The 12,217-nt window shown below is 46.4% G+C and overlaps 1 protein-coding gene across 1 annotated transcript in view; it reads right to left on the reverse strand.

The window, feature by feature from the left end:
- Nucleotides 1-419: 419 nt before the first annotated feature.
- The window catches only part of LOC137337942 (uncharacterized), a 33,366-nt gene continuing 21,568 nt past the window's right edge, over nt 420-12,217 (reverse strand). The window contains exons 5-7 of the mRNA XM_068001775.1: nt 7,449-7,520; nt 6,450-6,538; nt 420-1,760 (exon numbers count right to left, since the gene is read on the reverse strand). Coding sequence (XP_067857876.1) covers nt 587-1,760; nt 6,450-6,538; nt 7,449-7,520 — 1,335 coding nt within the window. The 3' untranslated portion in view covers nt 420-586. The remainder of the gene's footprint in view (nt 1,761-6,449; nt 6,539-7,448; nt 7,521-12,217) is intronic.

The following is a 12,217-nucleotide window of genomic DNA, read 5'->3' on the forward strand; positions in this document are numbered from 1 at the left end:
GAAAGGGTGCGAGAGGCAGAAACCCTTAACTCATTTAAAAGGTACCTGGATGTGCACCTGAAGTGCCATGACCAACAAGGCTACGGACCAAGTGCTGGAAAGTGGGATTAGGCTGGGTGGCTCATTTTCGGCCGGTGCGGACACGATGGGCCAAACGGCCTCCTTCCATGCCATAAGTTTTCTATGATTCTATGTGTCAGTCTAAATTACGTGTTCAAGTCTCTGGAATGGGGCTTGAACCCACAATCTTCGGACCCAGAGGTGAGATACCTATCACTGAGCCAAAGTTTTACATGTATACTTTTGCTAATATAGAATTATCCAGTCTGTTGCACGTTTTTGAGGAATTTTGAAAAATTTTCACCGTACTGTGAACATATCAAGGATTTTACTTTTAAAGTATTAAAATTCATCTTTATTTCCAGCATCAAAAGTACATTATATATGTTTTCTTTAAAAAGTATACAGTATAGTTCTAAAAGTTTGTCAGAAGCAAATTTGATTTGCTAGATCTATTTGCCTCAGAAAATGAGAAGTAATTTTTGGTAATGTGACTTTATGGCATTTCTCAGGTTAGAAGGATCAATTAATGCATTTCCCTGCTGAGAAAACAATGACTTGCTTTTCCTTCTATAGCCTTCCCTAATGCTGCTTGGATTTCTTTCTGTTTTTTTTTGTACTTACAGGGACTGCTATTTGAAGGTTTTTGTACAGGTAGTGGTTTCACAGATTTCACTGCAGCAAAGGCTTCAGTGTTGGCACAGTCTGAGGCAGTCCTACTTAATATTATCCGGTTAGAACTGTACGTAGACCTTCTGAAATGTTTATATGCATTGCAGTTGGCTCTGAGTCGCCTTTTGAATATTTGGTCATCATTAGGTAATTGAGAATCTTGGGGATCGTTGGATGAATGGCTGGAACCTATTCGGTACAAATACTTGTGTTTGTCAAGCTTGGCAGGATTCGTCTTCTTAAAGCAAACCTCAACACGTGGTGGTTGCACGCAAATAAGATCACATTGTCGAGACTTTCTGCTTCTTTTTGTATTTTTCCTCGGACTGGAAGTGTTTGCAGCAGTGCTTGGCAATATCCCAGTAATTCTGCTTTTCTCCTTTTGTATTGTCATAAACTGCATCTTTTCCATCTGCACAAAACGATCTAATAGCTGTTCCAGAGCTCTGTTTGGCCTTGCAGGTAAATCATCCTTCCATTTACAGTTCTCCAGCATCGACAGCTCACTGAAGTCTAGTCTATTAAATGGTGGTGGGAGAAATTCAGGGTAGGGATACACATTATCTCCTTGTTCATGGTTGTAGCTGGAAGACACATTATCAGCTTCGACAACCTCTGGGCTCAAGTCTAAACATGATTGCTGAAAATAGCTTGGTGGAAAAGCATTATCTGTGTTTTCAGTTTCTGACAGATCACGGTCAAACTGATCTGTCTCATTTTTAGCAGGTTTCAAAATCCAAAGAGGAAAAAAGAAATTTTGATTATTTGTCTTGATCTTACTAGATTCTGTACCGTAACGAAATGTGTCAATAGGCTTACTTTCAACTTTGTGGCAATCATTTTGCAACAATTCTTCTCTTTGATAAGAGTTAAGTGTAGACACATTAGAAGTGAATCCTGAAAGATCATCCATCCTTCTAGGTGGATCTGAGGTCGTAAGGCTGTTGGGCAAGTGTTTGAATTTCTCCTGATCAGAATTGATTAAAATTTCTCTCTGGTGTTTTCCTGGTTCCTCTCTTGAATTTCCTCTGAAAGCAGAATTATTATTTGACACCTTCCTCAGTTAAGTCAACGATGAATTATAAAGGTGTATGCCACCTCTTATTGACTTTGAGTTACTTGTGCAAAAACTATTCCCAAACCAGCAAGAGATCCATATCTATATGTCTTTACAATAAACAAGGTAATTGATTTAAGATTTTCATGGAAAAATGGAGGGAATCATGGAATTCAATCCGAAAAAAAAACAATAAAAATCCCCAAACCACGTGTAATAAAAACAAAATCAGACTTATTCAATTACTAAAAACCAATGGCTCCATTGTGAAAAGATGCAATTATGAAATACGATCCCTACAACACTGGTAAAAATCCCCAAATGCCATGTCAAAAAACAGAATTTGACTTGTTACCATTAATGTGCTACTTATTAATAATATACTGCAAATTATTTCAGGTAAATCTGATGTAATGATGGCTTAGTAGTAACAATCTCACCTCCGAGTTAGAAGATCATGAAAGGTGATCAAGCTCCACTATGGACTTGAGCACCTTCAACAGTGCAGCGCTCCCTTACTACTAAACTGAAGTGTCAGCCTAGATTACGTGCTCAAGTCCTGGAATGAGACTTGAACCCATGATCATCTGACACAGAGGCCAGAGTGCTAGCACTAAGCCAAGCTAACATTATTATTTCATATCAAAACAGCAATAATAATTTAAAAAGTAAAAGGAGGGAATATCAAAATATCGTTCTGATGGTTTCAGCTCGGATGGTGGTTCAGAAAAACTGGGATTCAAGGCTAGTGGGAAGTGTATACTATACACAAGACTTGTATTATAATACGAGTTGATCTATCATGTTGCTCATCAATACACTATTTCTTTTAGCTGTATATTCAAGTTTTATTTCTTAACTTTAAAGTGCAGGATACAAAGCAAAATTATAGGCAAAAACTGACAGTTTGGTTCACTGGGCAGTTCCTGGGCTGCTGTAGCACTGGGATAAGGACATGGATTCTGGCAACACTGGGGGTATGGTAGCAAATAGAAGGATCTTGTGATTTATCAAAATTGGGGAGGTAAGTTCCAGGATCTGGCAGCATTGGGAGGTGGGTCCCAGGGTATGTGAAAGCTGGGAGAGGGAGAGGATTGTAAGATCTGACAGTACTTTTTTTTATTCATTCTTGGGATATGTGCTTAGCTGGCAAGGTCAGCATTTATTGTCCATCCCTAGGGAAGGCGATGGTGAGCTTACTTCTTGAACCACTGCAGTCTGTGTGGTGAAGGTGATCCTGCAATGTCATTAGGTAGGGAGTTCCATGATTTTAACCCAGTGATGATGAAAGAATGGTGATAAATGTCCAAGTCAGGATAGTGTGTGACTTGGAGGGGAACTTGGAGGTGATGGTGTTCCCATGAGCCTGCTGCCCTTGTCCTTCTAGGTGATGGAGGGCGTGGATTTGGGAGGTGCTATCAAAGAAGCTTTGACGAGTTGCTGCAGTGGAGAGTATTGCATCACACTCCTAACTTGTGCCTTGTAGATGATGGAGAGGCTTTGGAGAGTCAGGGGATGAGCCACTTGCTGCAGAATACCCATCCTCTGACCTGCTCTAGTAGCCACAGCATTTATGTGGCTGGTCCAGCTGGGTTTCTGGTCAATGGTGACCCCCAGGATGTTGATGGTGGGGGATTCAGCGATGGTAATGCCATTGAATGTCATGGGGAGGTGATTAGACTCTCTATTGTTGGAGATGGTCATTACCTGGCACTCGTGTGGCGAGAATGTTACTTGCCACTTATCAGCCCAGGCCTGAATGTTGTTCAGGTCTTGCATAGACGGCGTCATTATCTGAGGAATTGCAAATGGAGCTGAACACTGTGCAATCATCAGCAAACTTCCCCACTTCAGATCATTGATGAAACAGCTGAAGATGGTTGGGTCTAGGAACTTGCCTTAAAGTCCTCCTGCAGAAATATCCTGGGGCTGAGATGATTGGCCTCCAACAACCATCTTCCTTTGTGCTAGGTATGACTCCAGCCACTGGAGAGTTTTCCCCGATTCCCATTGACTTCAATTTTACTAGAGCTCCTTGGTGCCACACTCGGTCAAATGCTGCCTTGATGTCAAGGGCAGTCACTCTCACCTCACCTCTGGAATTCAGCACTTTTGTCCATGTTTGGACCAAGGCTGTAATGAGGTCTGGAGCCGAGTGGTCCTGGCGGAACCCAAACTGAGCATCAGTGAGCAGGTTATTGGTGAGTAAGTGCCAATTGATAGCACTGTCGACGACACCTTCTATCACTTTGCTGATGATTGAGAGTAGACTGATAGGACAGTAATTAGCTGGGTTGGATTTGTCCTTTTTATTGGCAGGATATATCTGGGCAATTTTCCACATTGTCAGGTAGATGCCAGAGGTTGTAGCTGTGCTGGAACAGCCTGGCTAGTGGCCTGGCCAGTTCTGGAGCACTGGTCTGAGGAGGGTCCAGGGATCTGGACAGCACAGACAGCCCTGGGTCTGGCAGCACTAGGAGGATGGTCCCAGAGTCTGATAGCGTCCCTATACAATCCAGATTCTGCCACCTGGTTTTACGTACCCACCTGGCAACCGATGTCCTCTCCAACCTAAGGTTGCTATCATTATTGTCTAATGCCACTCAATGGTACCAGCTTCACACTAGGCAGATGGTGAGTAGTACAGCCGAATAATGGTTACAGCAGGACTGGGACACAGGTGGTGATATGAGACCTGCTGGCAGTGATGGATTAAGAGGGAAGATTGGAGGTGGCTGATTAGGTGGATGAGACTGACAACGAGATGAACGACCAGTTAATCTGCTGTTGGTGTTATTGGTTGTGGGAGACATGCTGGGGAATGCCCTGCTCTTCTTTGCATAGTTCCATGAGATATTTACCATCCACTTGGACCACTGAAACAGGTAGACAGGGACCCAGTTTAATGTCTCATTCAAAGGATGGCACCTCCAACAATAAGCACTATCGCAAGACTGAAGTGGAGTGTCAGCTTTGATTATCGCTCTCTCATACTTTTGGACTGAGGTCAAATCTATAATTTTCTGATAAAAAGGCAAGAGTTATTGACCTAGTCAAGCTGACACAGGATGGTTTGCCTTGAAAGAAAATGGGTATCAGAGAAGCACTATAGAAAAATAATAATAACCAAGAAATAACATTAGGGCTGATTCCAGCCCATTGCGAGCGGCACTGCTCACTAGAAGCAACCAATCAAGGAATCAGGGAGGGGAAAGGGGACAGGAGGAGAGAGGGAGATAGGGAAAGAAGGGGGAGGAGGATAGGAAGGAAAAAGGGAGGAGGGAAGGAAATGGAAAGAGGAGGGGAAAGCAGAGGCGGATGGGAAAGGAGGGGAGTGGAAGGGAGAAGTTTAAAGGGGAAGGGAATGAGAAAAGAGAGAGGGAAGGCAAAAGAGGAGGGGTGGATAGAGGGAGGGGAAAGGGGACGATCAGGATGAAAGAGGAGAGGATAGGAGCATGGGAGGGGGAGGAAAGGTGAGGTGAAAAGTGGAGGGGAGAGCAGAGAGGGAAGAGAATTGAGGGAGGGAAGGGGAGGGGGAAAGAGGAGAGAAATGGAGAACAGGAGGGGGAAGGGAGGGTTAAAGAGGAGGGGACTGATGATAGAGGAAGGGGGAAAAGAGAAGGGAAGACGAAGGAGGATGAAAGAGGAGAGGATAGGAGGGGAGTGGAGATGAGGTGAGTTGTAAAGGGGAGTGGAGAGGCAGGAAGTGGAGGGGAGGCTAGAGGAGGTGAGGATAGAGTAGAATAGATGGGAGGCAGAGAGAAAGGGAGGAAGGAAAAGTAGAGGATGGGAGAGGTGGAGGATGGGGAAAGGGGAGGTTGGAGGGGGAACGGATAGTGGAGAGGAGGTGCATGGGGAAGGAAAAGGGAGGGCGGCTTGGAGGGGTAAGGGAAAAAGGGAGCACAAAAGAGGGGGTTGGGCAGAGGGCAGGGGAAAAGGGTAGGGTAGGGGGTGAGGGGGAAGTGAGGAGGAAAGGGGAGGGGAGGGTAGAGAAGACATGGGGAGAAGAGGGAAAGGGAGAGGAAAGATGAAGGATGAGAAAGGGAAGGGGAAAAGATGAGAAGCATGGAAGGGAGGGGAGGCGAAAAGGAGAGAGGGAGGGGTGGGGAAAAGGATGGGAGAGGGAATGTGGGAGGGCCAAAATAATTCTCAGTATGTTGGGGAGGTGCAACGCTGTTCATTGGAAGTTCGGCACTGGCTGATTTCCTGCACGGTGATGGTGAAGGGGGGGGGGGGGGGGGGTGGAGAATCCAGGTGCTCGATTGCTGCTCAGTGGAGGGGAGACGAGATAAATTACTGCTATTAAGCAGCTGTTGTTTTAGAAGCTAATGTCACGTGTCATTTAACATTTGAAAACCCTATCACAGCACCACATGAAGGCATAACGGCCGGTGCAGCTCAATGCTGAAACCTTCATGGTGGATTTTGAACAGACCGAGCCCAATATAGCAGCTTTCATGATATTCTGAAATGGACTCAGGACTTTTTATATATATATATTTTAGGTATATACTGCCAATTCCTTATTCTAAATAAATGTTAAATAAAATCCTGACTGTCAAATATTGTGTTTAAAACACATATATAATGTACAATATATAGACAGTTTAGTCATAATATAATTTCCAGTTGTAAGACCTCAAGAGAAAACAAAAATCACCTGCTTTTGTTGACACAGACTTGTTTCGTGAGTTGGTTTGCTGGGTGGTTTTTTGTCACTTCTTCAGAATCTGATTCAGGCCTGTACAGCTATAAAAGTAACAATGATTGTAACTTTTCTCTAAGGACAATCGAGCTGACTCCATGATTGTGCCAAAAAATGGTCCACACTCAGCACGCATGAGAATACCCACACTACTTGAGTGGCCAGACAACCTTGCTAGATTCCACAGGGTCAGCTAGTTTTAAGTAATTTGTATAAATTCCCTGTATGTTTTCCACACAGGACCACTGTGTCAGCTGTGGGGTTGGTGGGGGGGGTGAGGGGAGGAGAAGGAGGGAGCAAGGAAGCCAGAGCACTGCAGCTCTTAAAGGACAAGCTCGCAGAGTGGCCTCAAAGCTTTCGGGATCACCAAAGTCCGGCGTGTGGTGCCACCTGTTTTCGGGCCTGCCCACCTGATTCCAAACTGCTCTTACTGGGCGTGAGGCCACTCCCCAAGTGCTAGATCAGGGAATCGACCCTTCTGTTTCCTCAGCCATCTCCTTACAGAGACTCAGGATGGAATTTTCCGAGGCCTGGCGTCACCAGCGGATGACTCATCTGAAAATCGCAGGTGCATCTCTCTCGATTTTCCTACCATCAATGCCAAAAGATGGCAAATCACGGGCGATTTTCCTATAAGCTGCCTGCTGCATGCAAGGCTCCACTGATGAGACTGGGCCATGAAACTTCCACCTCCAGTATCCATAGTTAATAATTCATAAACCTCTAGCTGGAAATTAAATTTAATTTAGGTCTTTTCAAGTAATAATTTAACTCTCTAATTTCCAATATATCTTCATCTATTTACTTAAATATGTATTTGAAGAAAACCAGTTTTAGAATGCTAACACAGTGAGGGTACTATAATAATTATGATGTTTCCCTGTGATATATAATCTACTTTGGCACAGTTCTAAGAGACCTAATTCTGCAAAACTACAATTATGAGACTCATACCTTCCTAAACCTGCTGCCATGTCTCATCATGCTTAATTCCTCCAGATGCTGAATTAGCATTTTATATGATTCCTATTAAGAATCAGACAAGAAAATTTTACTGACATAATAAAATTAAGTAAGTGAATTGAAACTTACGATGATACGTCGACAGAGCTCTACATTGGTCTGTTCTGGAATGGAGGATGCTACAACATTGGTGGCTGACACTAATGCCAGGAATTTCCTCGGGGCTTCTCCTGCTCCGTCGCTGGGAGTTTGGTAGAAACCCCGCATACACGGATAAATGGGCTTCTGCCAAAGTTTAGGCAGTGGAGCGAGAGAAGCCTCTAGGAAATTCCCAGGGTAACATTTACAGGCAAGTGGTAACATTTGAAAGGATCTGGCTCAATCAAGTGGATGGGGTAAGGAATGGCAGAAGGATATTAACGTGGATAAGTGTATGGTAAGGAACCTTGCAACAAAGATAGATAAATGAGACACCGTGAAAGGTGTTTACTGGCAAAAATGGACAAGGATTGGGTTGTGATTCCTGACTCACACTTGTCAGGGTAGATTTTCCCCTGGTGCAGACTTCAGGTGGACAGCTGCTGGAACCCGCCCATCAGCCGCCTGATAGTGCCAGTCCATTTTGGGAGCATTTGGCTGGCGGGCTATGTGGAAAATGAGCACCAGCAATTTTGGGCAGCGCAATTATCCTCGGGTGGTGGGGCGATCTTGGGGGGAGGGGGAGCCAGAGTGGCATCAACTCAGGCTGGTTTTGTGGAGCCTGAGCAGCATTCCTGCTCCTCTTGGCCCCACAATAATACAGTAAAAGTTACCGTTGGGCTCCTCTGCCGCTAGACCGCCTGCTGATACTGAGCGGAGGATGCGCAGCACTTACTTCAGTCATAAATCAGTTACTTTGCATAATGCTGGGGGGCGGGGAGGGGCGGGGAAGAGAGAGAAGGACCGGAGTCCTGCCTGCAGCAGGCCATGTACACCAGATAGGCGCAGAAAATTCTGGAAGGTGGCGGAGCACAGGCACAACCACAGGTGTAGCAGAGTCAACTACAGAGCCATCTCATGAGCAGCACAAGGAGCTATAGGGTTACCCGAATCCAAACAGTTCCCACTAAAATTCTGCATCCAGTTAGCACATTTACTTCTTCCACTGAGAATCACTTAGAAGTCGTCAAGGGTTAGGAGGTAGAAGTGACAGACGATGAGCTGATGCTAAGGATAAGCACTTTGATAAAAGGCACTAATATCATTGATATATGACAGAAAGTAGTATGCATGCCAACCACCAGCATTTCACACTGACAATATTTTGGGGGCCCAGTCACTGTGTCAGCATTTGTTGACAAAAATGAGCACAGCCAGGCTGTCCTGTGCCTCCCAGTCCCGCTCTTCCTGAGTCCAGTGACTAATGCACCAAACAGGTCCTGCTTATCTTCTCAGCGTGCTCCCAGTGCTAATGGCTTGAATTGCCACCACTATTTTTTTTTATTCGTTCATGGGATGTGGGCATCGCTGGCAAGGCCAGCATTTATTGCCCATCCCTAATTGTCTTTGAGAAGGTGGTGGTGAGCTGCCTTCTTCAACCACTGCAGTCCGTGTGGTGAAGGTAGGTAGGGACTGCCAGGATTTTGACCCAGCGACGATGAAGGAACGGCGATATATTTCCAAGTCAGGATGGTGTGTGACTCGGAGGGGAACGTGCAGGTGGTGTTGTTCCCATGTACCTGCTGTTCTTGTCCTTCTAGGTGGTAGAGGTCGCGGGTTTGGGAGGTGCTGTCGAAGAAACCTTGGCGAGTTGCTGCAGTGCATCCTGTGGATGGTACACACTGCAGCCACAGTGCGCCGGTGGTGAAGGGAGTGAATGTTTAGGGTGGTGGATGGGGTGCCAATCAAGCAGGCTGCTTTGTCATGGATAGTGTCGAGCTTCTTGAGTGTTGTTGGAGCTGCACTCATCCAGGCAATTGGAGTGTATTCCATCACACTCCTGACTTGTGCCTTGTAGATGGTGGAAAGGCTTTGGGGAGTCAGGAGGTGAGTCACTCGCTGCAGAATATCCAGCCTCTGACCTGCTCTTGTAGCCACAGTATTTATATGGCTGGTCCAGTTAAGTTTCTGGTCAATGGTGACCCCCAGGATGTTGATGGTGGGAGATTCAGTGACGGTAATGCCGTTGAATGTCAAGGGGAGGTGGTTAGACCCTCTCTTGTTGGAGATGGTCATTGCCTGGCACTTGTCTGGCGCGAATGTTACTTGCCACTTATGAGCCCAAGCCTGGATGTTGTCCAGGTCTTGCTGCATGCGGGCTCGGACTACTTCATTATCTGAGGGGTTGCGAATGGAACTGAACATTGTGCAATCAACAGCGAACATCCCCATTTCTGACCTTATGATGGAGGGAAGGTCATTGATGAAGCAGCTGAAGATGGTTGGGCCTAGGACACTGCCCTGAGGAACTCCTGCAGCAATGTCCTGGGGCTGAGATGATTGGCCTCCAACAACCACTACCATCTTCCTTTGCGCTAGGTATGACTGCAGCCACTGGAGAGTTTTCCCCCTGATTCCCGTTGACTTCAATTTTATGAGGGCTCCTTGGTGCCACACTCGGTCAAATGCTGCCTCGATGTCAAGGGCAGTCACTCTCACCTCACCTCTGGAATTCAGCTCTTTTGTCCATGTTTGGACCAAGGCTGTAATGAGGTCTGGAGCCGAGTGGTCCTGGTGGAACCCAAACTGAGCATCGGTGAGCAGGTTATTGGTGAGTGAGTGCCGCTTGATAGCACTGTCGACGACACCTTCCATCACTTTGCTGATGATTGAGAGTAGACTGATGGGGCGGTAATTGGCCAGATTGGATTTGTCCTGCTTTTTGTGGAGTCAAACCTGGGCAATTTTCCACATTGTCGGGTAGATGCCAGTGTTGTAGCTGTACTGGAACAGCTTGGCTAGAGGCGCAGCTAGTTCTGGAGCACAAGTCTTCAGCACTACAGCCGGGATGTTGTCGGGGCCCATAGCCTTTGCTGTATCCAGTGCACTCAGCCGTTTCTTGATATCAGGTGGAGTGAATCGAATTGGCTGAAGGCTGGCTTCTGTGATGGTGGGGATATCGGGAGGAGGCTGAGATGGATCATCTACTCGGCACTACTGGCTGAAGATGGTTGCAAATGCTTCAGCCTTGTCTTTTGCACTCACGTGCTGGGCTCCGCCATCATTGAGGATGGGGATGTTTGCAGAGCCTCCTCCTCCCATTAGTTGTTTAATTGTCCACCACCATTCACAACTGGATGTGGCAGGACTGCAGAGCTTTGATCTGATGGTTGTGGAATCGCTTCGCTCTGTCTATAGCATGTTGCTTCCACTGTTTAGCATGCATGTAGTCCATTGAACCAGGGTTGATCCCCTGGCTTGTTGGTAATGGTAGAGTGAGGAATATGCCGGGCCATGAAGTTACAGATTGTGCTGGAATACAATTCTGCTGCTGCTGATGGCCCACAACGCCTTATGGATGCCCAGTTTTGAGCTGCTGGATCTGTTCTGAATCTATCCCATTTAGCATGATGGTAGTGCCACACAACACGTTGGATGGTGTCCTCAGTGCGAAGACAGGACTTCGTCTCCACGAGGACTGTGCGGTGGTCACTCCTACCAATATCGTCATGGACAGATGCATTTGCGACAGGTAGATTGGTGAGGACGAGGTCAAGTAAGTTTTTCCCTCGTGTTGGTTCGCTCACCACCTGCCGCAGGCCCAGCCTGGCAGCTATGTCCTTCAGGATTCGGCCAGCTCGGTCAGTAGTGGTGCTACCGAGCCACTCTTGGTGATGGACATTGAAGTCCCCCACCCAGAGTACATTTTGTGCCCTTGCTATTCTCAGTGCTTCCTCCAAGTGGTGTTCAACATGGAGGTGGACTGATTCACCAGCTGAGGGAGGGCGGTAGGTGGTAATCAGCAGGAGGTTTCCTTGCCCATGTTTGACCTGATGCCATGAGATTTCATGGGGTCCGGAATCAATGTTGAGGACTCCCAGGGCCACTCGCTCCTGACTGTATATCACTGTACCGCCACCTCTGGTGGGTCTGTCCTGCCGGTGGGACAGGACATACCCAGGGATGGTGATGGAAGAGTCTGGGACGTTGGCTGAAAGGGATGATTCTGTGAGTATGGCTATGTCAGGCTGTTGCTTGACTAGTCTGTGGGACAGCTCTCCCAATTTTGGCACAAGTCCTCAGATGTTACTGAGGAGGACTTTGCAGGATCGACTGGGCTTGGTTTGCCTTTGTCGTGTCCGGTGCCTAGTGGTCCGATGCCGGGTTGTTCGTCCGGTTTTATTCTTATTGTGACTTTTTTTTAAGCGAGATTTTACAACTGAGTGGCTTGCTAGGCCATTTCAGAGGGCAATTAAGAATCAACCACATTGCTGTGGGTCTGGAGTCACATATAGGCCAAACCGGGTAAGGACGGCAGGTTTCCTTCCCTAAAGGACATTAGTGAACCAGATGGGTTTTTACGACAATCCGGTAGTTTCATGGCCACCATTACTGATACTAGTATTTTAATTCCAGATTTTATTTAATTAATTGAATTTAATTAATTGAATTTAAATTCCCCAGCTGCCATGGTGGGATTTGAACTCATGACTCTGGATTACTAGTCCAGTAACATAACCACTATGCTACCGTACCCTTTAATATATACAGTATACATGCCATCCTGCTTTTCTGTCAGCCAAGCCACACCTCTTCACTGCACATTTCTTACCCAGTCTCAC

Source organism: Heptranchias perlo, chromosome 2 (genome assembly GCF_035084215.1).
Source record: "Heptranchias perlo isolate sHepPer1 chromosome 2, sHepPer1.hap1, whole genome shotgun sequence".
NCBI classification, from domain to species: Eukaryota; Metazoa; Chordata; class Chondrichthyes; order Hexanchiformes; family Hexanchidae; genus Heptranchias; species Heptranchias perlo.